This window comes from Myxine glutinosa, chromosome 7 (genome assembly GCF_964187855.1).
Source record: "Myxine glutinosa chromosome 7, kmMyxGlut1.1, whole genome shotgun sequence".
Taxonomy (NCBI): Eukaryota; Metazoa; Chordata; class Myxini; order Myxiniformes; family Myxinidae; genus Myxine; species Myxine glutinosa.
This window is the reverse complement of record NC_136267.1, coordinates 39,718,740-39,745,180: the sequence shown is the minus strand read 5'-3', so window position 1 is coordinate 39,745,180 and position 26,441 is coordinate 39,718,740. Positions and strand designations below refer to the sequence as shown.

At 44.4% G+C, this 26,441-nt stretch overlaps 1 protein-coding gene across 2 annotated transcripts; it reads left to right on the top strand.

The window, feature by feature from the left end:
• The first annotated feature begins 3,354 nt into the window (after positions 1 to 3,354).
• Positions 3,355 to 23,482, top strand: TMEM33 (transmembrane protein 33). Of its 2 annotated transcripts, none has more exons than XM_068122134.2 (9): positions 3,355 to 3,761; positions 14,572 to 14,613; positions 14,788 to 14,882; positions 14,982 to 15,087; positions 21,741 to 21,810; positions 22,032 to 22,099; positions 22,254 to 22,387; positions 22,483 to 22,566; positions 22,789 to 23,482. In XM_068122134.2, the coding sequence occupies exons 2-9, from the start codon at positions 14,575 to 14,577 to the stop codon at positions 22,919 to 22,921; spliced, it is 729 nt and encodes a 242-aa protein (XP_067978235.1). In that variant the 5' UTR covers positions 3,355 to 3,761; positions 14,572 to 14,574; the 3' UTR covers positions 22,922 to 23,482. The 2 variants fall into 2 exon arrangements, with proteins under 2 accessions (XP_067978235.1, XP_067978236.1); XM_068122135.2 differs by lacking the exon at positions 3,355 to 3,761 and adding an exon at positions 10,488 to 10,558.
• The last annotated feature ends 2,959 nt before the right edge of the window (positions 23,483 to 26,441 follow it).

Here is a 26,441-nt window from a genome sequence, read left to right as displayed (position 1 = left end):
CCTTAGGTACCACCAAATAATTCACAACTGTCAACTTATCAGCAATTTATAAGGTTAAACACCCACAATCATTTCACTACTATGGAATAAAACTATCCCAGTATTTGACATTATAATCCTAAAAGCCAGTACATGCCCATTAATGATTAGGCTGTTAATGAAATGTGGGTTTAAGAGTTTTTCTGTTATTCTGACTCATTAGGAGGGAATATATATGGTTTTACAATGAGACACGTTTGGAGGAAATTTGGATTTTATTCCCTAATGCTGATGTTGCTTTTCTGTCGATGTTTGCTTTGATTAATGATCTGTGGATTTATCCAGTAGTGGTATGTGCTGATGTGTGCAATAGTCCAGAGTGGGTACGCTGTACATCGCCGCTCGGTAGATTCACTCCATCGTAGTTTGGCATTCAGGGTATTGCCTTGTACCTAAGTTTGCGGTACAATGTGTCGGGGTCGTGGGGAGGAAGGATTGGGATGACGATGCATCTTATGCGTTACAATTGGAGTTGAATGGTGCAAAATGGTTAAGGATGAATTTTGATGCAACGAAAAAGACCATGAGAGTAAATAAAGTCTCTTTAGGTAATAAAACGGAGCTATTCTTGATGGATTCGATTCGTCCAAAACTTTAAAGAACGCTCGAGTAAAGCTGACTCAACTTCAAGCATCCCTTATCTATCTGCACTCTTCAGCCTGTAATAAACATGGAACTTGGTCCTCAATCCTGGAAAATATCAATCTCACTCTGTAGCTCCAGAGAAATCGTCAAATTAATCCACCGATCTTTGTCCATGGTCAGCTGCAGGAGGAGGTTCAGTCTCTTGAAATACTAGACATTGATGTATTCAAGGTCTGACCATGTGTAGCAAACGTGACCTCCATAACCAGTCGCAGTCTGGGAATCCTCTATCTTTCCTTGAAAAATCAGAACTAATCAGTTTTCAAGGGATTTGTCCATATCAAAAATGGAGTACCACTCTCTCCTATCGTCTGGTGCCCCTGTAACATATCTGTCTCTCCTGGATTCTGTGGAATCTAAAGCTCTCAAAATGATTAGAATCTCCCATGACAAGGCCGAAGAACAAGTTCTGTTCACAATTGTCTCACAATCTCCCTCACACCAAGGTCACATCGCAGGCAGGGCGGTGGTCTCTCCTTTTTCACAGGCAACCGAAGGCGCTGGAGTCTTTGTTTTCAGGTTGTCCTTCCGGCTCTGTGGAGCAAATTTTCTGAAGGTATTCCAACCAAACTCGGTAAAAGTATGAACTGCAATAAAAGATTAATTGATTAGGTTTGGGATTCAAAAGGTCATGTGACCTCTGAAAATCTTTGTTAGCACAATAACTTGTGAACAACTGTGTTTGTGTGTGACTACTGTGAACTACTGTGTTCAACTCTGTGTTTGCCTCAAAATCTTGTGTCCCAAACCCATCCCTGTCTGCACCCACTTTACCCAGTCGTACCCAGCTGCTCCTGGAATCTGTTGCTTCTCTCCTGACAAGGTGGAGAAGTTTCTCTCAAACCTCGAATCTGATTCTGCAACTGGACCAGACGGCATCAGCCCACGGGTCCTAAAATCCTGCTCTGCCACTCTATCTCACCCTGCAAAAACAGATTCTTGCAACTACAGACCAATCAGCCTGCTCCCAATTATCAGCAAAGTCATGGAATCCATCATTGCTTCGGATATCAAATCCTTCCTCTTCTCCAATGCCTTGATCTCTGATCATCAATTTGGATTCAGACCAGGTCATTCTACTCTGGACATGCTGCTTCTGCTGTCTCACAATGGATGGAGGTCCTCAATATCAAACAAGAAATTAGAGCTGTCTCCCTTTACATATCACGTGACTTCAATACGGTCTGGCATCCAGCTCTGCTCACCAAACTCTCCTCCTATGGTATCCATGGAAATCGCCACGCATGGCTTGCAGACTTCCTCTCTGGTCGTAGTCAACGTGTGGCCCTGAATGGGTTTCTTTCATCTCCCCTTGCTGTTCTGGCTGGAGTTCCCCAAGGCAGTGTTCTGGGCCCTGTGCTTTTTCTGGTCTTTATCAATGATCTCTCTGACTCTCTGGAAAATCCTCTCTATCTCTTTGCTGATGACTCCACTCTCTGCCGCTCCATACCTTATCCCTCAGATCGGCAGTCTGCAGCCTCCTCACTCTCTGCAGACCTGGACAAAATCACAGGCTGGTCAAACAAGTGGAACATGTCTTTCAACCTTGACAAATCTCACACTCTCACTATGTCTCTCTGAAAAGACCAACCGGACAACCCTCCCATCTACTTTCTCAACAATCCTCTCCAAGAAGTTCTGTCACTCATGCTCTTGGGTCTCACAATCTGCCATGATCTTTTCTGGGACAAACACATTTCCAAGCTGGCCTCCAAAGCCAGTCGCCGATTGGGCATTCTTCATCGTGCGAAGTCCTTCCTCGGCACACCTGAGCTCCTCACCACATACAAGGCTTTCATCCGCAGCTCAATGGAATACTGCTCTCCCCTCTGGGCTGGTGCTCCTGCCTCACACCTCGCTCGGCTTCACGCTGTAGAAACCAAAGCTTTCAGAATAATTGGAATCTCCCACGATGAAGCTAACTCCGAGGGCCTTTCACTTACCCACCGCAGGCAGGTTGGTGGTCTTTCTGTCTTCTACTGACTCCTCTCTGGCCTAGCCCCCCCCCCCACCCCCCAGTCCTGTCTGTGCCCTGTCCCCCAAATACTCCTACAGGTCGCACAAGATCTGCCTGCAATCCTCTTCTGGTGAAACTGCCAAAATCAAGACTCTCTGCTCAACTTCACTCTTTCATTCCTCTTTTCTCCCACCTCTGGAACAAACTCCCGCACTCTCTTCAATCCCACTCCTCCCTCCAGGTCTTTAAAACAGCTGTTCACCACCATCTCTTATCTTCCCCCATCCCAAGCCGTGGTCTTTTCTACCCCCGTTACTTCACCCCAGATCCACTTTTCTGAAATACCGACCTCTTTCCTGGAAGTCCTAGGTGTGTCCATATGTTTTTTTTACCTCTCCCACCCCCCCCTTCCCATGCGTCCTCCCCCCAAGCCCTCTCCCTCCCACAGATCTCCCGATGTCTCTGCTCTCAAATGTTGTACTTGTGTGCTTCCCCCTCTTTCCCCATCTTGTCTGCCGCTCCCTTTATTTTGTCTTATGTGTCCGTTTGTTTTTTGTCATTAATGTCAGCTCTTACACGAGCCTCGATCTTGTATACAAAAAAACAACAAAAAAAAACTACAGAAGGGATTTCAACCAAACCTGGCACAAGTATGGACTGCGATACAAAGATGAACTGATTTAATGTTGGGTTCAACAGGTCAAAGGTCACGTGCACTTTGAAAGTCATTTGCTATTCATAACATGACTTAGAAGCTGTTTCTCTTCTTCTTTTCTCTTCTTCTTTCATTTGACAGTTTCTCTCTTCTACTTATCTCTATTCTCTCTCTCTCATGTGACCTTTCATTTTTCATACGACATTTCATCGAGATCAAATATAGGTGGAGCCGGAGGCATATCCATTGACGCAATTGCGGCAAATTCTATCTTCTAGGGTTTTAAAACTCCTCTTCTTCAACATCTATCTCTGTCCTCTGACCGTCCCTATATCTACTCGAGGATGGAGCTGAGTTGCTCGGCTGACTGCAAGCATAAACTCCTTTGTTCCTCGCTTCTCCCACCTCTGGAACAATCTTCCAGACGATGATATTTACCACTCTTCCCTCCAGGGCTTCAAGCAGGTAGTGTACTGCCACCTTGTGTCATTATACCCACAATCTTTTTTTTTTTACACACATTAACCCTAACTACCACAACCTTCTCCCAGGTTACTGTCTCATTCCTGTTCATTCATTCCATTGCTTATTCTGTCCAACTGTTTCCCCAATATCAGTATCAGTTTTCTACCACCTTCCTCTTACCATGAGCCTCAATTTTGGAAAGAAAGAAAATGGCACCTACTCATACTCGTGGCTGGCAGGATAGCTTAGACCTTAGAGGTATGCCTGTGTGCTGTCCAGCCTGGGTTTGAATCCCGATTCCCGACCCAGCTATAAACTGCCATCCTGTGTGTGCCATTAAACATCAGCAATAACACAAGTTTAGCTGCGTCATCTATGGAGTGTCTACGTCACAACTCCCACTGATTTGTCCAGGTGCTTGTTCTATATGAGAAAGGAACACACAACAAGTTGGATGAGATGGCCATGGATGATGGCATACATGTATACCTTCCTAACATGTGATAAAGTCATGCAGGCAAAATAGCAAAGGGTGAAGATCATGTTATGTTGACAAGCAGTGGTAGTGTCAGGAATAATGAACTAGTGTTGTTGGTGAAGACAAGTGTCGATATGCGTCGGCGAACAGGTAGACCACAATCAATGGAATCAACACAGACTTCACAATAGCAACGTTGCTCGTGTTTACCCTTCATTTTTCTCTGGACACAGGTGCCCCGTGGGCCCATCATGCCTGTGCTTTATCCACAACTCGGTAATTATCCTGCGCTCGCGAAGCAAAAAGCAGGGTTCGGCATTCGCGTACGTCCATACGTGCGTGTCTGCATTTTTAAAATTCATTTTCTCGGCAACCGTTGATCCGATTGACACGAAATTTTACCGTAGGAGCGCCTCCGCCTGTAGAATGTTTTAATGATAATTATGACGTCATAGGTCATGTGGTACAGGCGCCATCTTGGAAAAATCGAAAAAAGTTGCACCTCTATATCTCCGAAACTGCTCCATGGAAAAAAATTGAAACATGGAGTGTTGTCAAGTACTCCCCATGGGGAATAAGATATTTTAATGATCATGTTTAATAATAAGTACCTCAATAATAAGATATAAGTACCTTAATTATGACGTCATAATTCGACAAGTACAACACTTGATTCGATCAGTATGAATTTTTTTTCTCTGCAATTCTTGGTCCGATTGACACGAAATTTTCACCAAAGGAGCGCCTCCTCCTTTAGAGTATTTTAATGATAATTATAATGTCATATGTCACGTGGTACATGCGCCATCTTGGAAAAACTTCGCATCTCTATATCTCTGAAACCACGCCATGGAAAATTTTTAACATGGTCTCATTGTCAAGTACTCCCGTGGGGAATAAGTTATTTTAATGATCATGTTTAATAATAAGTACCTCAATAATAAGATATAATAAGTACCTTAATTATGACGTCATAATTCGACAAGTACAACACTTGATTCGATCAGTACGAATTTTTTTTCTCTGCAATTCTTGGTCCGATTGACACGAAATTTTCACCATAGGAGCGCCTCCTCCTTTATAATATTTTAATGATAATTATAATGTCATATGTCACGTGGTACAGGCGCCATCTTGGAAAAACATCGCACCTCTATATCTGTGAAATCACGCCATGGAAAAATTGACATTCATGGTCTCATTGTCAAGTACTCCCCATGGGGAATAAGATATGTTAATGATGATGTCATCGGTGCCTTCGTTATTACGTCATAATTCGACAAGTGTAACATTTCATCCGATCAGTATGAATATTTTTTTTCTCTGCAAAGGTTGGTCCGAGGGACACAATTTTTACCATTGGAGCACCTCCTGTAGATTTTTAAATATATCATGATGTCATATGTCATGTGGTACAGGCGCCATCTTGGAAAAACGTTGCACCTCTATATCTCCAAAACCGCTCCATGGAAAAAATTTAAAGGTGACTCATTGTAAAGAACTACACATGGGGAATAAGTGTTGTTAACGATGACGTCATTGGTGCCTTAATTATGACGTCATAATTCGACAGGGACAACGCTTAGTTTTGACAACGACAGGGACAATGCTTAGATTATAAATACATCAGTCAGTTTGAAATTTATTGAACGTGATCTACGCAACAATTCCATTAGAGAATATAAATTTATGATGTCATCGCTCACGTGGTCTGGCAGCCATATTGTATCAAAGAAAAAAACCTTCAAAAACAGAAGAGTCTCGGCAACCTCCGCCTGCAGGTCACATTTGATGACAAAATCTCAGTTATTATGAGTAGCTAAATTCAACTTATAAAGGGAAAAATTAAACTTGATTAGAGTATCGCAATTTGAAATGAATTAACGAGGTATCACGATATTTGCTTGTCATCGTCAGCAGCGTTCACCTTTTTACCTCCGCCACCAAAGGTGGATGGAGGTTATGTTTTCACCCCTGTCTGTTTGTTACTTGTGAAAATCGAAGATTTTTCAAGTATATTGGTCGTTCTTGTGCCTTATTCTGTCTGTTTGTTTGTCTGTCTGTATGTTCGTCGCCTACAGGTCACAATTTTCAACTGATCTTCACGAAACTTCACCAAGTTGTAGAGGTCATCACAATTGAGAAGCATATTGATTTTGAGGTCAAAGGTCATCTGGAGGTCAAATTTCTAAAATCGCCATTTTAAATCCGATTGACTTGAAAATTTAACAGCATTTGCACATTGAGTCAATAAATTGGGGAACCTACTATATTGAGGTCAATAGGTCAAAGGTCAACTCAAGGTCAAACTTCCAAAATCATCACTTTTCATCTGAAAAATAATCACTTTTCATCTGAAAAACCGTCAATTTTCATCCGATTGACTTGAAAATAGAACAGCATTTGCATATTGCCCCACAGAATTGGGAAACCAACTATTTTTGAGGTTATAAGGTCAAAAGTCAACTCAAGGTCAAACTTCCAAAATCATAAATTTTCATCTGAAAAATCATCAATTTTCATCCTATTGACCCGAGCAAGATCGTCAAATTTGATCTTGATGACATGGACAATTTGCTAGATTGCAGCCTTTTTTGGAGGGGAGGGGGTGGATTGGGGGGTGGGGGGTGGATTTTCCAAGTATCATGCTCTGCATGACGTCTGCTTGTTATGTCTGTTTGTCTGTCTGTCTGTTTGTTTGTCTATCTGCCTGTCTGTATGTCAGTCGCCTACAGGTCACAATTTTCAACCGATCTTCACGAAACTTCACCAAATGGTAGAGGTGATCATAAGCAAGAAGACTATTGTTGTTGGGGTCAAAAGGTCCATAGGTCAACATAGGCCAAAGGTCACCAACTTTGTCGAATTTCTAAAATCCTCAATTTTCATCCAATTGACTTGAAATTTTAAGAGGATTTGCATATCGGGACACTGAATTCAACCACCAACTATTTTTGAGGTCAGCATAGTCCAAAAGGTCAACATAGGCCGAATTTCTAAAATCCTCAATTTTCATCTGATTGACTTTATATTTTAAGAGGATTTGCCTATCTGGTCATTGAATTCAACCCCCAACTATTTCTGAGGTCAACTTCGGCCAAAAGGTCAACATAGACCAAAAGGTCTCAGTTCCTTCCACCAAGCTCGGAACAAGTGTGTGTCTACCCTCAGGAGTGCCAGGAAGCACTATCTCTCCTCACTCAAGAATGAACTCTCAAACCTGTCTCCTTCCTCCAAATCCTGGTGGCATCTGGTCAAATCCGTTTCTGGTGTTTGTTCCCCCTCCATCCCCTCCCTTACCTCAAATGGCCACACAGTTGACATCGCACGTGACAAAGCCGAATGCCTCAACTCTGTGTTCGCCTCAAAATCCATAGTCCCAAACCCATCTCTCTCTGTTCCCACCTTTCCCAGTCGAACCCAACTGCTCCTGGACTCTGTGTCCTTCTCTCCTGACAAGGTGGAGGAGTTTTTGTCAAACCTCGACTCTGATTCTGCAACTGGACCAGACGGCATCAGCCCACGGGTCCTAAAATCCTGCTCTGCCGCTCTATCTCACCCTCTCTCTGTTGATTTCACCCTATCTTTTGCTCAAGGTCATCTGCCAGCATCCTGGAAATCAGCTAACATTACCGCTTTACACAAAAAAGGTGCAAAAACAGATCCTTGCAACTACAGACCAATCAGCCTGCTCCCAATTATCAGCAAAGTCATGGAATCCATCATTGCTTCGGATATGAAATCTTTCCTCTTCTCCAATGGCTTGATCTCTGATCATCAATTTGGTTTCAGACCAGGTCACTCTACTCTGGACATGCTGCTTCTGCTGTCTCAACAATGGATGGAGGTCCTCAATGCCAAACAGGAAATCAGAGCTGTCTTCCTTGACATATCACGGGCCTTTGATACGGTCTGGCACCCAGCTCTGCTCACCAAACTCTCCTCCTATGGTATCCATGGAAATCTCCATGCATGGCTTGCGGACTTCCTCTCTGGTCGTAGTCAACGTGTGGCCCTGAATGGATTTCTCTCATCTCCCCTTCCTGTTCAGGCTGGAGTTCCCCAAGGAAGTGTGCTGGGCCCTGTGCTTTTTCTGGTCTTTATCAATGATCTCTCCGACTCTCTGGAAAATCCTCTCTATCTCTTTGCTGATGACTCCACTCTCTGCCGCTCCATTCCTCTTCCCTCAGATCGGCAGTCTGCAGCCTCCTCACTCTCTGAAGACCTGGACAAAATCACAGACTGGTCAAACAAGTGGAACATGTCTTTCAATCCTGACAAATCTCACTCTCTGACTATGTCTCTCCGAAAAGATCGACTGGACAACCCTCCCATCTACTTTCTCAACAATCCTCTCCAAGAAGTTCTGTCGCTCAAGCTTTTGGGTCTCACTATCTGCCATGATCTTTCTTGGGAAAACCACATTTCCAAGCTGGCCTCCAAAGCCAGTCGCCGACTGGGCATCCTCCGTCGTGCGAAGTCCTTCCTCGGCACACCTGAGCTCCTCACCACATACAAGGCTTTCATCCGCAGCTCAATGGAATACTGTTCTCCCCTATGTGCTGGTGCTCCTACCTCACACCTGGCTCGGCTTCACGCTGTTGAATCCAAAGCTTTCAAAATCATTGGAATCTCCCGCGATGAAGCTATCTCTGAGGGCCTTTCACTCACTCACCGCAGGCAGGTAGGTGGTCTTTCTGTCTTCTACCGACTCCTCTCCGGCCTTGCTCCCCCAGCTCTCTCTGTGCTCTGTCCCCCAAATATTCCTACAGGTCGCACAAGATCTGCCAGCAACCCTCTGATGGTTAAACTGCCGAAATCTCGGCTCTCTGCTCACCTTCACTCTTTCATTCCTCTTTTCTCCCGCCTCTGGAACAAACTCCCACACTCCCTTCAATCCCTCTCCTCCCTCCAGGTCTTTAAAACAGCTGTTCACCATCATCTCATATCTTCCCCCATCCAAAACCTTGATCTTTTCTACCCCCACTAATTCACCCCAGATCCACCTTGTTTGAAATTCCAACTTCTTTCCTGGAAATCCTGGCAGTGTCCATATGTTTATACCTCTCCCACCCACCCCCCGCCTTCACATGCCTCCCCCCCAAAGCCCTCTCCCTCCCACAGATCTCTCGATGTCTCCATGTCTCTCGTTCCCTGCTCTCAAATGTTGTGTTTGTGTCCTTCCCCCTCTCTCCCCATCTTGTCTACCGCTCCCGATGTTATTTGTTTTATGTGTCTGTTTGTCTTTCTGTGTGATTAATGTTCGCTCTTTCACGAGCCTCGATGTTGTATACAAAAAAAAAAAAAAAAAAAAAAAAAAAAACATAAGCCAAATTTCTAAAATCCTCAATTTTCATCCGATTGACTTGAAATCTTAAGAGGATTTGCGTATCTGGCCACTGAATTCAAACCCCAACTATTTTTGAGGTCAACATAGGCGCTCACATCAAAAATTTCGTGTCAATCGGACCAACGTTTTCGGGGAAAATGAATTTTTAAAATGCAGATACGGCACACGGCACACGAACGTAGACGAATGCCTAACCCTGGATTTTCGCTTGGCGAGCACAGGGTAACTAGGTGGACGAGTTGGTTAAGTGACGAGTACAAGCTGATGAGATTTTGGTTCAGGTCCGAATCCAGATCCGGCCTATCATTGGGTTACAAAGCAAACTGTTCAGCCTGGCGGAGGTCTGTGCTTTACCGAGTGTCGTTCTAGTTGAAATCTATGTTTATTGGCGCTATCCGCTATATTTTAATCATCTCGCAATATAATTGTTTCCTCTCGTGATATTTTATTGTCTCGCGATATTTTACTGCTCCCAATTATTGAAATTATTCAGTGTAATTGCAATCCTCGCAATATTTAAATTGTCCCTCGAGAATGTTCTCTGTGATACTTGTCTGTTGCGATATATATTTGCGTGTTCTCGCAATACTGTATTTATTTGTGTGTTCTCGCGATAATGTTTGTATTTGCGTGTTCTCGCGATAATGTTTGTATTTGCGTGTTCTCGCGATAATGTTTGTATTTGCGTGTTCTCGCGATAATGTACTTATTTGCGTGTTCTCGCGATACTGTACGTATTTACGTGTTCTCGCGATACTGTACGTATTTGCGTGTTCTCGCGATACTGTGTTTATTTGCGCATTCTCGCGATGCAATATTTCTTTGCATGTTCTCGCGATACTGTGTTTATTTTCGTGTTCTCGCGATACTGTATTTTTTTGACGTGTTCTCGCGATACTGCATTCATTTTGTGTGTTCTCGCGATATTTATTTGGCACGTTGTTACCGACACCTTTCTCCATCCTCCCGGTGAGAAGAGTATTTGCGTAATCGTCATATCTTCAAACTTATTGCGAGGTTTATCGTCGATTGTATTTATTTCATTAAGCGATTCTATCTTCGGTACTGTATTTAGTTCTCTGTGGCACAATGTCAATGTTTTATGAATTGCTTGGCAACCTGTCGAGGTAAAAAAAATCCACGAGACTCGTTTGTACCTTGCCGAAGGTGCGGCAGCGTGTGCGTATGTGCGAGCCGAGCCTTAACGGGTGTGGATCGGGCCCCTTGGTCTAAAGCGGCTCACATACAACACACGAACCCTTGTTACTGTTAGTCAGTCACTTAGGATGCCGGCGATGTCTCCCTCCTTTGTAGAATTTACTTTCATCCACAAAAGTCAAAACCAATGTCACCTTCACGAAGTTTTTAGCCTGTGCTTTGTTACCGTTTCAACTGTGAGTTTGGAGTCATCTAAGTGGTTTGTACTATTCTCAACGTCCACCTTTGTGGTGTCATCTACCTGTGTGACGTCATCCAATGGAACAAACTTGCAAAGGAGCTTTAAAAAAAAAGAATACTCTAATTGCATCAGCTACCTGCCAGGTACTGTATACACACTACCAGGATCCTCTTGTTGCAGAAGGAGGTCGATGCGAGTGACAATAGGAATCACCGACTCAATGGCAAAGCAAGTGTACTTCGGTCACATGATCTTCAAATCCTGCAAGCAGCCCTTAATGAATCGTGCCTGTGATGTTCAGATTTGAAATGGCCGAGGAAAAGCTGTGTATAGAATCTTCCATCTCTACAGTTTTTCACAAAGCTAAGCCGATGAACACTGACATACCTGGCAAAGTAATGGCAATCGCCGTCAGATGGCATGGACAAACAGCCACGGCAAACAACACTGTTTGTGTGCCTAATGGTGGCCTCATGCTTTGAAGTTCCTTGCCGGGAAAGTCATATTTATCTCGTTCTTGACCTTTCCACGTGATCTCTGTAATTTGTTGTTGTTGTATAGCTCCGGAAAGTTCTCTCGATCAAGCCCGCGGCACGGAGACGGCCAATACATCTTGCTGAAGTGACCCAGAGATCCCCCACATCAAGGCTGGTGTAGCCTGCCTTCACAAAGTCAGGGCCATGACGGAGAGAGCAGAGACAAGAGGGAAACGGCCGGTCCGTGGGAACCCATTGGCACTCTGACCGTGGACGCTCTGCCCTGACGAATCTGGGCAGCAGGGAAGAATGGGGAAGATTTGGCCCCAGACCTTGTTGGGAGGGGTATAACCACCGCAAAGAGGCGACCCCCCTGATAGTTGCTCTGAAGATTTGTTTTTATCAGCGGTATCGTGGTTGTCTCATCCACTTCATTTCCAGGGTGGATGGAACACAATTTAGCCTTTGCATCATTCACACCTGCAGAGTTAAGATGCCAACCTGGTACGCACATTTTAACTGTACTTGCACATTTGAGGATTGGAAGAATCCCAAAAGTTCTCTCCCGAGTCTAGATGATTGCCTTTTTAACGAGTTCCCATTCAAAAGAGGCCTAAATTTATTTGAGGTGCCCATATGATGTAAACAGCTGTTCACCACCATCTCTTATCTTCCCCCATCCAAAACCTTGATCTTTTCTACCCCCATTGAAACGCCCCAAATCCACCTCTTTCAATCCCCAACTTCTTTCCTGAAATTCCTAGAAGTGTTCATTTGCTTTATACCGTGTACCTCTCCCTCCTCCCCCAGCCCTCCCCCTTCCACAGATCTACCGACATCCCTGTTCTCTTCTGTTGTTGTGCTTGTGTGCTTCCCTCTCTCCCCCTCTTGTCTCCCGCTCCCTTCATTGTATGTTTTATGTGTCTGTGCATGTTTTCATGTTCAATGTGTTAGCTCTTACATGAGCCTCGATTGTGTATCCCCAAAAAAAGAAAAAAGTTTGTGTCATATCTTGTAGACTCTAAACCTACTTAGGGAGAGAAAAGTCCAAGAAAAACTTACAGGAGCAGGCAAACGTGACCTTGTTTACATTTATAATGTCCCAAAGTTTGTGAAGACTTCAGAGATCTATGTATACTAAGAATAAGAGAAGCAATGCACAAAATCTCATGCAATATGTGATGTCTTGATTTGAGACACGCGAAAGCATCCCTCTGCCATCGCGCTCCTCATCCTTCAAATAGGCAAGCTGCAGCATTCTCTCTCTCTCTCTCTCAACCAAGAATAGAAAAAAGAAAAATCACAAGCTGGTCAAACATTTGGAATATGTCTTTCCATCCTGACAACTCTCACTATTTGTCTCCGAAATGACCGTCTGGCAAACCCTCACATCTACTTTCTTAACAATCCTCTTGAGGAAGTTGTCATTCAAACTCCTGGGTCCCACTATCAGCAGTGATCTTTCTTGGGCAAACAATATTTCAAAGTTTGCCTCCTAAGCCAGCCACCGACTGGTCCTCCATTGTACAAAGTCCTTCCTCGCTTGGCACACGTGAACTCTTATCCACAGACGAGCAGCTTGATAGACTACTGCTCTCCCCACTTTGGGCTGGTGCCCCTGCCTCACGTTTTACTCGGCTTGACATCTTGGAAATCAATGCTTTCAAGATCATTGGAATCTCCTGTCCTCATGAAGCAAAATTCTCCTCATGAAGCTGAGTCTATAGGCCTGTCGCTTTCACACCGCTGTAGCTTTCACACCGCAGTTTCACACCACTGTCGTTTTCACACCGCAGTTTCACACCACTGTCGCTTTCACACCGCAGTTTCACACCACTGTCGCTTTCACACCGCAGTTTCACACCACTGTCGCTTTCACACCGCAGTTTCACACCACTGTCGCTTTCACACCGCAGTTTCACACCACTGTCGCTTTCACACCGCAGTGTCACACCACTGTCGCTTTCACACCGCAGTTTCACACCACTGTCGCTTTCACACCGCAGTTTCACACCACTGTCGCTTTCACACCGCAGTGTCACACCACTGTCGCTTTCACACCGCAGTTTCACACCACTGTCGCTTTCACACCGCAGTTTCACACCACTGTCGCTTTCACACCGCAGTTTCACACCACTGTCGCTTTCACACCGCAGTTTCACACCACTGTCGCTTTCACACCGCAGTTTCACACCACTGTCGCTTTCACACCGCAGTTTCACACCACTGTCGCTTTCACACCGCAGTTTCACACCACTGTCGCTTTCACACCGCAGTTTCACACCACTGTCGCTTTCACACCGCAGTTTCACACCACTGTCGCTTTCACACCGCAGTTTCACACCACTGTCGCTTTCACACCGCAGTTTCACACCACTGTCGCTTTCAGTGGTCTCTGTCTGCTACCGCCCCCTTTCTGGTCTTGCACCCTCTGTCCTTTCAGTGTTTCATCTTCCTCACCCTGCCCGAGGCATCTGCAGGGGGCACATGGTCCACTATAAACCCCCTGCTGGTGAAATGCCCAAATTCCAAGATCACTGTTCACATCCACTCATTCTTTCCTCCCTCCCCTCCCCTCTGCCCCTGGCATCCACCCCTTCACCGCTGGCATCCACCCCTTCACCCCCCCATCTGTGAAACCAACTTGCCCTGTCTGTTCAATCCCATGCTTCCCTCCAGGGATTCAAAAAGCTGTTTACCAATATATCAAGTTTTCACACATTCATAACCATGATGTTTTCTACTCCCATTGGCCTCATCTCCACACCCCAAGCAAAAAGGTTTTTCTGGGTTTCCAGTTCTTCCTTGCACTTCTGTGGTTAATAGTTTGGCTGTATTTGGCTCAACAGTTCCCTCCCTTTGTGCCCATTCTTCGACTCGGCCCTTATCCCTCTAAGTCCCCGTCTATTTTGTCCCTCAACGCAGCTGTTGGTATGTTCCCCCAACCCCTCTTTATACTGTTCTTTTTGTTCAATCATGTCCTGGTCCATTCTCTGTTCTATCTCCATATGTTTCGACACTATACAAAGAAGAACAATTGTCAATGAGATTATCAGATTGAGCTTAAGAAGCAAATTTATTCCTTGCACTGTCTTTCACTGTAACAGGCAATGGCGGACGAACCACAGCCACAGCGACGCGGTTTGAAGGTGAGTGTCCTTGTGGACTTGCGGAAAGTTGTTTATTACTTTTTTGATATGCAAATTGTCTAGGTGTTCATAGATTCTGGTTCACATCATCTCATATATGAGTTAGATTGTAACATCTGTGCTTGTGGGTGTTATCTTATTTTATTTTTCCTAAATGCGCTTTTGCTCCACCAGGCGGAGATCCTTGGAGACAAGCTGGCAGCGGCCATGTTCCTGACACGGCTTGTCACCATCGTGTCATCCCTGATGTTTTTACTTCCGACGGCAGGGCGAGTAAATTCCACCATTACAATATTTCCTGCCATTTGGTTTCATAATCTCAACAATCCATAAGCTCCAGTGGCATGTTCCTTTTGCTGTCTGAGCAGGAATTCGTGTTACCGCCGTGCTTTGCTGGGAGCTGCTGTGACCAGTGCTTTGCGGCTGCAACAGCGCCTGCCCCGGGCGTCATTCTCACGGCAATTCCTGGCACAGGTATCTCGGTGATTACAGTCGAATAGCATGACTCGGGCATTTTGGGTGTACACACAGAACCAAATTTCCCCCCCCCCCCCCCCCCCCCCCAAAAAAAGGAATTTATACAGTTGAGGCTCTTGGTAGAACCAAAGAACAGGGGGCGGGGCACTTGATCGACAAATAAAATGTGCCAAAAAGGAAAACTGGGAGAACAACAAACCACGGCACAACGAGAGACTAGTAGGAGGGTTGGAACAGGATCTCTGCAAGTGAAGTAAATTTAAGTAGTGAAAGTGGGACCATCAGGTCACGATGGATACCAACCGAAAAACGAAACGAAAGCAAACCCTCAGACTCTGCTTCCTGATGCGCGATTCCAATGATGCAGATTGCAGCGTCATGTTGAAACCTTTTTCCGGAAAACATTGGCACACAAATCCAACTCGTCTTTTGTCGCATGTATTTCATTATCATCTTGCTTTTGATTGGGCCTAATTGGCCACCTCAGGCTCTTAAAATTCCTTTCTTGATATATCTGGTTTCTTACCTTATTTTTGGAGATTGGGGGGATGAAGTTAATCATTTTAACAGTTTAGTTGCTGTTAGAAACCCATGTGCTTCCTTCTGGTTGCAGTCATTTTCCATGGGAGTGTTGCTATGTCAGTCACTGCAAAATGCTTAACATAGTAACCTACCTAGTGGTGAGCTCCCGCTTGTGGTAGACAGATTAGTAGGCCTTTGTCATCCCTTCCTCAGCTAGGATGATGAAAGAACAGCCTCATGATGATCTCCCTTCTCTGTTCCACCCCTAATCCAAACCATTACAGGTACGCCAAATGATCTCACTGTTCAATTCACTGTTCAATCTCACTGTTCAAAACTTTGATTTCACATCTTGCGACAACATTTTGATTTCGCGCCTCGCGACGTTTTTGATTTCACGTCTCGCGACGTTTTCATTTCGCGTCTCACGACGTTTTCATTTCGCGTCTCGCGACGTTTTCATTTCGCGTCTCGTGACGTTTTTGATTTCACGTCTCGCGACGTTTTTGATTTCACGTCTCGCGACGTTTTCATTTCGCGTCTCGCGACGTTTTTGATTTCACGTCTCGCGACGTTTTCATTTCGCGTCTCGCGACGTTTTTGATTTCACGTCTCGCGACGTTTTCATTTCGCGTCTCGCGACGTTTTTGATTTCACGTCTCGCGACGTTTTCATTTCGCGTCTCGCGACGTTTTCATTTCGCGTCTCGCGACGTTTTTGATTTCACGTCTCGCGACGTTTTTGATTTCACGTCTCGCGACGTTTTCATTTCGCGTCTCGCGACGTTTTTGATTTCACGTCTCGCGACGTTTTCATTTCGCGTCTCGCGACGTTTTTGATTTCGCGTCTCGCGACGTTTTCATTTCGCGTCTCGCGACGTTTTCATTTCGCGTCTCGCGACGTTTTTGATTTCACGTCTCGCGACGTTTTCATTTCGCGTCTCACGACGTTTTCATTTCGCGTCTCGTGACGTTTTCATTTCGCGTCTCGTGACGTTTTCATTTCACGTCTCGCGACGTTTTCATTTCGCGTCTCGCGACGTTTTCATTTCGCGTCTCGCGACGTTTTCATTTCGCGTCTCGCGACGTTTTGATTGCACGTCTCGTGACGTTTTGATTGCGCATCTTGCGACGTTTTTGATTGCGCATCTCGCGACGTTTTGATTTTGCATCTCGCGACGTTTTGATTTCATGTCTCGCGACATTTTGATTGTGCATCTTGCGACATTTTTGATTGCGTGTCTCGCGACGTTTTGATTGCGCATCTTGCGACGTTTTTGATTGCGCATCTCGCGACATTTTAAATTGCCACTTTCACAAATTTAACTTTGACACTCTACCATCATTCTTACGACAAAATATAAATGTTAATATTATTGCCAATAGAATATTGATCTATTTCTAACAAGAGTGTAGAGTTAGCCTGCCGGCCTATGACGAATGTATCGAAGCCAAAATCGTCGTGTTCATTTTTGGTGATCAACCAGGTAACCTCCACGTGAATTATTATTGCTAAATCACTCCCCCACCTAAGGCAGTGGCACAATTGGAATAGTGTAAGGGCTGCGTTGCTATATTTAAGACGTATGGTCTGAACCATGATGCTCGGCTTCGTAGGCCCCAATATGGCTTCTTCAATGACTAGAAATGGAAACTGTGATGTTTGTGATGGCAATAGTCACCATTGATCCGGATTGATCAAATATCTGCCTTGCCTAGTTACCAGGATATTCGGTTATCAAGATCGAATACCTGCACGGGGGTGGGAGTCTGGCTCCATCAGAGGGCCATCTTTGTGTCCACCCCAAGCCCTCATTTATCCCCACATTCCTTATTTGTCCAAGTCTCTCTCTATGTTGTACGTCAACCCCACAGTGTACGTCTCGTGTTTCCTCCCTCTATATACTGTCCCATTTGTTCTGTTGCATCCTGTGTTTTTTTTTTTTTTTTTTTTTTTTTTTTTTTGTATACAAGATCGAGGCTCGTGAAAGAGCGAACATTAATCACACAGAAAGACAAACAGACACATAAAACAAATAACATCGGGAGCGGTAGACAAGATGGGGAGAGAGGGGGAAGGACACAAACACAACACTAACTGTGGAGCAAAGAGTTCTTGCTCTTTCATGAGCCTTGACTTTGTATACCAAAAATACCACAATGGTGCATGTGCACTGGTGACAGTCGGATGCTCCAAAATGCAACGTAAACTTAATGGGACTGCACAGCTAAAAAGCACGTGGCTGTGGTATTGCAATTTGAGACGTGGCTGTAGTGTTGAGTTGTGTAACAAATCAGCATGCGCATTCATGGGTGTTAACTCTATGATCTGAATTTTTTGGCCTTTCCATCCATTGTGAGATTTCTAACTATTAATGGATTATTTTTGCACCTCCAAAGCAACGTAATTAAACGATGTCGTACGTTATCGTTCACGAATATATAGTGCCTCCACCTGCTGTAAGCCGGTACCATGCCACCAAAATGTTTTTCATTCAGCCTTCATTGGAAATATATCCATTATTTTTCTTGCCAAACGGTCCCAATTATTCTCTTCTTCCTATGCTTTGGCATCGGCTGGGAGAAGTAGTGTTTAGGGGTGAGGGAGTAATTATCCTGGCTAATCTTTCTAGAATCGGCACATCAGATTCATCGTTCTACTGGCAAGCATTTGTAATTTGTTCTCTGGGTGTTGGCATACAGGTAACTTTCCGACACATCACGACCGTGAGATCTATAATATCCACCGATGACCGGTTCTGGCAGACGGTTCCTCCAGCTTAATCTTTTTAGCCGCGTCGCAGACGCTGCTCATAGCTGTTGCTGCCCTCTGCCAACAGCCCTCTGCTGTTGTTGTTGTTCTTCTTGTTCTTCTTCTTCTTGTTCTTGTTCTTGCAGAGAAGACAAAACCTCAAAGCTCCACCCATTCTGGGAACCATAGCTCCACCCATTGTGGGAGAGGTTTCATATAAACAAATATCCATCATTTTATTAACTCGCATAGCTTTGAGGCCTGTTTTGTAGGCCCGTGGTGTCTTCCTCTCTCACACAGTTTTATTTCAAATCAAATTCGATATATCATTTCATTTTTCACAGTCGCTAACATAGTTTTAGCCTCGGTTGAAAAAAAACGGGAAGAAAATCCGATGAAAGTTGCCCTTTATAGAACGAAATGAATTCTCAAAGGCCTGTAACTTCAAGTCCATTGAGATATATTTTGTTTAAATCGCGGCATGGTGTCATACACCGCCCGAAATAACAGACAGGAAAATGCAGAGATATATTAAAAATTCATCCATTTGATGACAATCGTCACGATGAAATATTTAATTTATACGTCGTCACAATAATGTGGAGAGAGGAGCATAGCTTCGTTCACGTGTCGCCACATACGGGAAATTGCCGAGATATATTTTTTTACAATCGCGGCATGGTCAGTCATACACCGCCTGAAATAACAGACGGGAAAATGCAGAGATATATTAAAAATTCATCCATTTGATGACAATCGTCACGATGAAATATTTAATTTATACGTCGTCACAATAATGTGGAGAGAGGAGCATAGCTTCGTTCACGTGTCGCTACACACGAGAAATTGCCGAGATATATTTTTTTTACAATCACGGCATGGTCAGTCATACACCGCCTGAAATAACAGACGGGAAAATGCCGAGATATATTAAAAATTCGTCGCCACACACGGGAAATTGCCGAGATATATTTTCACTTTGCACAAAAATAACATCAAGTAATCGAATCAATAGGAATGTCCTGTGCCTATAACATCGACGTTATAGGCACAGCTGCATCTAGGCATTGTGTAACATCGACGCGGCTTTTGTTTTAATTAAAACTTTTTGTACTTGTTTTCCAATGAATGATGCACATTTTGATGAATCATCCTGCGTGAGAAACACACGGGTGACAGTTTATCGCTGGGTCAGCATTCAAACCCAGTCTCGACCAGGCCGAGGTACATTAATCTTTCGATAGGTGTACCGCTGGGTATACCCATTCTGTACGGTGGTACACATATCTATGGGTAAGACAATATCGCAGGCTTTGATGGATCTAGTGACTTCCTCCTGCGTCAGTTTCCTGAAAGGGAAACTCGTATTGTTGTACCACATTCGTTGAATTAGTGCTTAAACTGACATTGTGTTTCCAACAAGTGAAATAAAACAATATTTTAAAATTAATGTATTTCATATCTTCCAAAGAGATACCCCACCCCCAACCAATTGCTGAGTCTTAGGTACTGTGCCCAGACCATGGTGCTGCCATCCCCTGGTCTCCCCATTTTCCTTTTTGCTCAACAAGACCCCAACACCTGCGAACACTCGACCTTTAATTGTTTTTTTTGTCTCTGGGTCACTGCCAGAATTTTTCTTTTGTGAGTTGTTAACCTGGCACTTGATGCATTCCGATTCCCCTTCCGTCCTTATTTGGCACACGACTTGGTTGTTTGGGATCTTTTTATTATTATTATTATTATTATTATTATTATTATTCACGGTCAAGGCACGTTCGTGGAAGAGCAAGGACACAACAGATCAGGACACAACATGATAAGAGGGAACAGCAGGAGACAGGAAATGGCAATAGCAGGACGGAGGGAAAAGGTAGACTGAGATGGACAAACGAGGGATGTAGGTGACAATGAAGGGTAGGGGAGAACGTTGGGGGTGGACAAGATGGATACCTAAGCAAAATTTTGAGGGGTGGGGGTGGTTTCAATGGGTGTAGAAAATGTCATGGCTTTGGATGGGGGATGACCTGAGATGGTGGTGAACAGCTGTCTTGAAGACCAGGGGGGAATAAGATCAAAGAGTGCCAAGGTGGTTCCACAGGTGGGAAAACAGGAATAATTGAGTGGAGGTGAGCAGTGGTTCTGGATTTTGGCAGTTTCAATAGGAGGGGGTTGCTGGTGGACCGTGTGTGTCTCGTAGATACTTTGGTGTGGGGGTGGTGGGGAAAAGAGGGTGCAAGACCAGAAGTGAGGTGGAAGAATACGGAGACCAGCGACCTGTCAGCGGTTGTGAAGTGATAGGCCCACAGACTCAGCTTCATCTGTAACTTAACCTGAACTGAACTCTGTGATTTGGAGCTTTCCTGATGTCTGACTGCTCTCAGCCGTCGATGGTCTGAAGAACTTGAAAATTTGCACACGCATAGATCCTCACATAATGAACACGATGGTAAAATTGTTTTTTTTACATTTGTTAACTTGTCTGATTATATAGTTCTGCAATCATTCAGTGTGTCTTTGACAACATGCTAATAAAACACTCATACAGAAGAAATTACACGCTGATTAATTTATACCGTCAGTATCCTAATGCATGTAACCCTTATTCACGTGTTTGTTGTACTTAAACATATGCAAAATTAGAACTTTTTTTTTAGGACATGTGACGACTACTGAATGAATGATCGTTTTAAGGCCATTTTCCCTGCTAGAGTGGGGGTTAGCCTTGCGGGCCCCATGATAATCATGGTTCCCTGTTTGAGGCAATGTTTTTATGGCCGGATGCCCTTCCTGACGCCAACCCTTAATCGCCTCTTACGATGCGCAGGGATACGGTGTACCTATTCTAAACCGGGGTACACACTGGGATCATTCATCCCAGCAAGCTGGTACTCAATTTGCCGACCTCGGAAGGATGACAGGCTGAGTCAACCCCCCTGGTGTTAATTCAGCGATCGACCGGGATTCGAACCCAGGATCCTTGGATCCCAAGCCGGCACCCTAACCGCTCAGCCAACACCAGGCTACTTGACTTGACTACAAATGGACATAAGTGGTATCAAAATGTACACAAGACCGTGGAGAAAAAAAAAAAAGTAATCGGAGGAGAATTGGAAATCCCCAGTGGTTGTGAAAAATGTCAAGGGGGCCGTCCAGACCCCCCCCCCCCCCCCGCCAGTGCAGTTAGCATTACGCCAGTTGATGTGAAGCATCTCATATTGTACCTGAATTATTATTTTATCTGAAGGAGTGAAGGTGAGGCTGAAGGATGTAGATGTGAAGAAATTTGCAAGCTGGCTTTTCCCACGAACCATGCTATCAAGGAGAATGCCATAATAATCATGGTAGTGCTTGATGAGCCCGTATTGTGTTTGCAGGTGTTGATCGAAGACAGCGCACACTATCTGCTGTTTGCTCTCATCTTCCTCAACTCCCGCCCTCTTTCCCGTATCCTCCTGCTGGAAAAACGAACGCTTTGTTTTCATTCATTCATGCTAGCTATCAAAGTTGCCAATTGTAAAACTCGATTTCTCTTTTGCTCGATCGCCCGGCACGCGCCGCTTTGCTGCCCTTTGGATGTGTAACGGTGCATGCCGTCCCACAACACGTGGTACATTTTCTTTAACGTTTACCTGCCTTCTCATAAATTGCCTCTTGACCCCTTGAAGTCACTCTGCTGCCATTATGTTTGTTTTCTCTGCTGCACAGTACCATGTATCTACAGAAGATTTTGATGGTGAGTTTGTCTGGGGTCATGAAATCTTGTTTGGCGTTTTAAGAATTCAACAAAACGGCCATTTTGTTTTCATACGAAACGCCTTGGTGCTTCTGAGGAATGTTTAAATGATCACGTGTGCGTTTTGTTATCGTGGTTCCTTTTTGCAATGCAGAATCAAGGGCCCAGTTGTTATCCAGGGGTGCAGTCCCTCCTTCTGCGTATTTCCTCAAACCAGCAACAGATGCTGCGCTTGTGCGCCCTAGCCGAGACGTGTCTCATGCCCACCGCGGTGTTCATGTGTCTCAGGTGTGTGTTTGTATTGTCAAAGTGAATCATCGTCTTCCGTTGTGATTATTGCATTTGACAATGTTCCGTCAACGTTGAACGTGTTCTTGTTGCAGTGGTCAGTGTAGCCTGTTTTTGCCATTCTTCTACTACCGTTTCCTGACACTGCGATATGCTTCTCGCCGCAACCCTTACTGCCGGTGAGTGGCCAAGTAGAGTAGAAGAGGAAAGGGGTCTTGGTTTGTATTGTCACAAAATGAAGCATACACCAATCCCAAACCCTTCCTGCGTCCACCTATCACTGTCCCCCAGACTGGCTCCAACGGGCATCTTTGTTTTGCTATTTACTGCTTACCTTGGTAACCCAGGAATTTGGCCCTACGTAATGTCTCCATACATCCCTTTGCCTCACCTCTCCCAAGATACCTATTTTCTGAGCTAAGGCTGATCGTGGAGCAGGCAACAGATCGGCCCGCATGTCCAGCCTTCATCAGGAAAGTGTGCCGAAGCGCAATCGGCCTCATTAGCCGTCTGGCGCCTCCCGTAACACCGTGAGATGTCCACGCGTGCCCGACCCTATTTATATGTACTGTACATAGGGATGTACAAGTATACGTGGTTACCTGTTTAGTCCATAGCTGCTTTCATTATTACCTGGGAATGTTTGACGTGTCACAAGCATCTGGCATACCATCGACACGAGTGTAACATGGCTGCTCAGGTAATAATCTTGTGGCGTTGATGAACATTTGGTATCCCCAAACATGGGGGGGGAGGTTTCTGGTGGTATTATTGGCTGTAAGTTATGAAAGAATCAATTTTGAGTACACGATGAAAAATTACCCCCAAACGACACGGCCGTCATTCATGGTGGAACTGACACGTGTGATGCTGATGGGCATCTTGGTCCTCATTGGTGGACACGAGCCATTTAAAAAAAGAACCTGTGCAGAATCTCTTCCACCTGCTCGCATGTTTACCCTGCATGCTTGCAATTCCAGGAAGATGTCGATGGTTCGGTGGGTGTCACATTGACTGGTGTTTTTTTGTGGATGTTCAAATGAGTAGTTTAGTTTGTTTTTGTATCGAGAACCGAATTAAACCAACTTAACCAGATAGTGTCACGTTCTACATTCAATAAGATTATTTATTTATTTATTTGAACCATTTGTGAGCCAATCGGGGAAAAAAAATATGCATGACTCCTGCTAGTATTTCAGATCGAAAGCCGATGACTGCCTTCGTTTTCTCTCTGAGTCTCAAATGCAATATTTTGAGGTAGGTTACTAATTACGAGGAAGAAGTGAATAACTGATGCGTGACGTAACATTGACTGCAATTCCAATTGTAGCATGCATAAAACCTCTGCATTGTATAAGGTCAACACCAGTTCAAACGTAATGAAAGATAGTAACAATGGAATCCGATGAATCAATACCATATTGACTATGGCAGGTCATCCATGCAGTTTAATTTTAGATTTGTCCACTAGGTTTTAGGTAAGGTGAAAAGCAGTCCTTGTGCTCACCTATATAATTTGTAATGGCACAGGTTCCAACTTCTCAAACTCATTCAGGCTATAATCCTTACATACAAGTAGTGACATGACACCAATCGATCAAAGAAGGGTTTCAAAATGTATGGATTCCCTGCAGATGCTGGAAGGGGGAAGGGGGGAAAAAATGGGAAAATAAAGTTCTTCATCTGAGATGGAAATGGACTTTGGGGTAATTTCCGTGCCAGGTAAATTGTAATCCAGTGTGTTCAATTATGTGATGCTGTTGTCATTGTAGTTGGTTATAGGGTATATAACTTGTACAAAGTTATATACACTCTCTGGAACAAACTCCCTCACTCCCTTCAATCCCACTCCACCCTCCCGGTCTTTAAAACAGCTGTTCACCACCATCTCTTATCTTCCCCAATCCAAAACCTTGATCTTTTCTACCCCCGCTAATTTCACCCCAATTCCACTTTTTTGAAATACCAACCTCTGTCCTGGAAGTCCTTGTTTTATACTCCTCCCACCCCCCTTCCCACACCTCCTCCCACCCCGCTTCCCACACCTCCTCCCCCCAAGCCCTCTCCCTCCCACACATCTCCCAATGTCCCTGCTCTCAAATGTTATGTTTGTGTGCTTCCCCTTCTCTCCCCATCTTGTCTTCCGCTCCCTCTTTTTATATATTTTGTTTGTCTGGTTGATTTGTTTGTGAAATAAATGTCAGCTCTTTCACGAGCCTCGATTCAGTATACAAAAAAAAAAAAGACATAAATCTTCATGGAAACGACAGATCATTTGACATATCAAGAATATCCTGGCAAAGTTGCTTTGTACGAGTACAAGTACTTGCGCGTCACCCCAAACCAATCGCTGAGTTCGGTACTGAACCCAGCTCACTGCTGACAGCCCCCTGGTCCCCAAAATTTCCCCGTTTTCATTTTAGCTCCAACAAGACCACGCGTTAACACCCAAGGACTGTTGATAGTTTTTCTTCCTAAACGTTTGTGAGTTGTTAACTTGACACTTGTTCCATTCTGATTCTCCTTCCCTCCTTTTTTTGGCAATGTGTGGCATTTGTAACTTGCTTTAATTAGACACACAAACTGACGCCTTCATTCGATAGCAAGTCACTCAAGGAAAACACGCGTCTCCGAGATGTCTAGCCTGGGTTTGAATCCCAACCTGGCCGTAAACTGTCATCCTGGTGTCTCAGGGCAGCCTGGGCCTGGGTTAACAGTTCAGGTGTTGGCTTGGGATCGTAGGATCCTTTGTTCGAATCCCAATTGATCGTTTAATTAACGCCAGGGGGGTTGACTCAGCCCGTCATCCTTCTGAGGTCAGAAAATCGAGTACCAGCTCACTGGTGGTAATTGGGGCACAGCATCACAAGCGCGCTTCCAGAAACATGATGCAACCAGCAGCTAGGCTGCATACGGAACAGACATAGCGATTCATTCAACAATGTATGTGCCGTCCCATTAATGGCCGTTAAGCTCAGCATTCCTTCTGCCAGCATTAATTGGATGTTAAAGTTGGTGGGTCCTTCGCCAAGAGTAGGCGAGATATCGCTGGCACACTGAACAAATTATTGCCCTGACAAACTGCAGGGTGCAAAGGCAATGGCAAACCACCCGATATCACCCTTACTAAGCAGCCAGAGACCTGCATTCAGGAAGAGAACACAATCAACCAGTCTTCTCAAGCTTTGTTTTCACTCACAATTATCTTTTCTAATTCTCTATTCTTGTGTGTGCACATCTGGCATGGGTTGTGCCTCATTTCTGTCTTTCACTTTCCTTGTTGCACTCGTTTCAAGTTTCTCCATTCGATCACTACCTGTGTTTCTTCTTCTCTTGCTCTGTTCACTTCAAATCAGGGTAAACCTTTACCCACGCATTATACTTCATTTTCCATGGTTTCTGCGATATGTTATGGTTAAATCAATCCTGTGACTATCCTTATTCTGACATTAGAACGAAAAAACCAAAAACGAATTCAGCAGTCAACTTAACGTGTTGTTGGCCACCTAATTGTAGTGTCCAGCACCATTTTTATACGTGGTTGGGTTTTGGATGTCCTGATGTACCCTCAAAATCACAATGAACATCTATTTTCGGCCCCAAATGTACAAACAAGGTTTTTAAAATCCAGTAATGTAGACAATCATGGGCTTGGAGTTTCTCATTTTGGTATTGTGCAGTTTCCCGGTCAAATTTATTAATTCAAAATATGGAAATTAGCTTTTGGGGGTGTTCCATGCGCGACATATGGGGGGGAGGGGGGGGGTGAAAAATTAAGCATACTAGCAGGAGGCACCTGCAAATATTTAGTGGGCCATTGGTCCGTGGTGAATTATTAAACTTAATTTCATCATAACAGTGGAATGAAACTTCTCTTAAAGCTAACTTGCAGGGGGATTAAAAATATAATTATATAATAATTATGTACGTAATTGTACCCCCCCCACCCCCCACACACACACACCCTCCCAAAGAGTGAAAAGTGCACCTAAATGGCTTCGTGCCTTCAATAAGACTGTGGAGTGGTGCAGAAAGTTGAGAGGAGTGTTCCTGA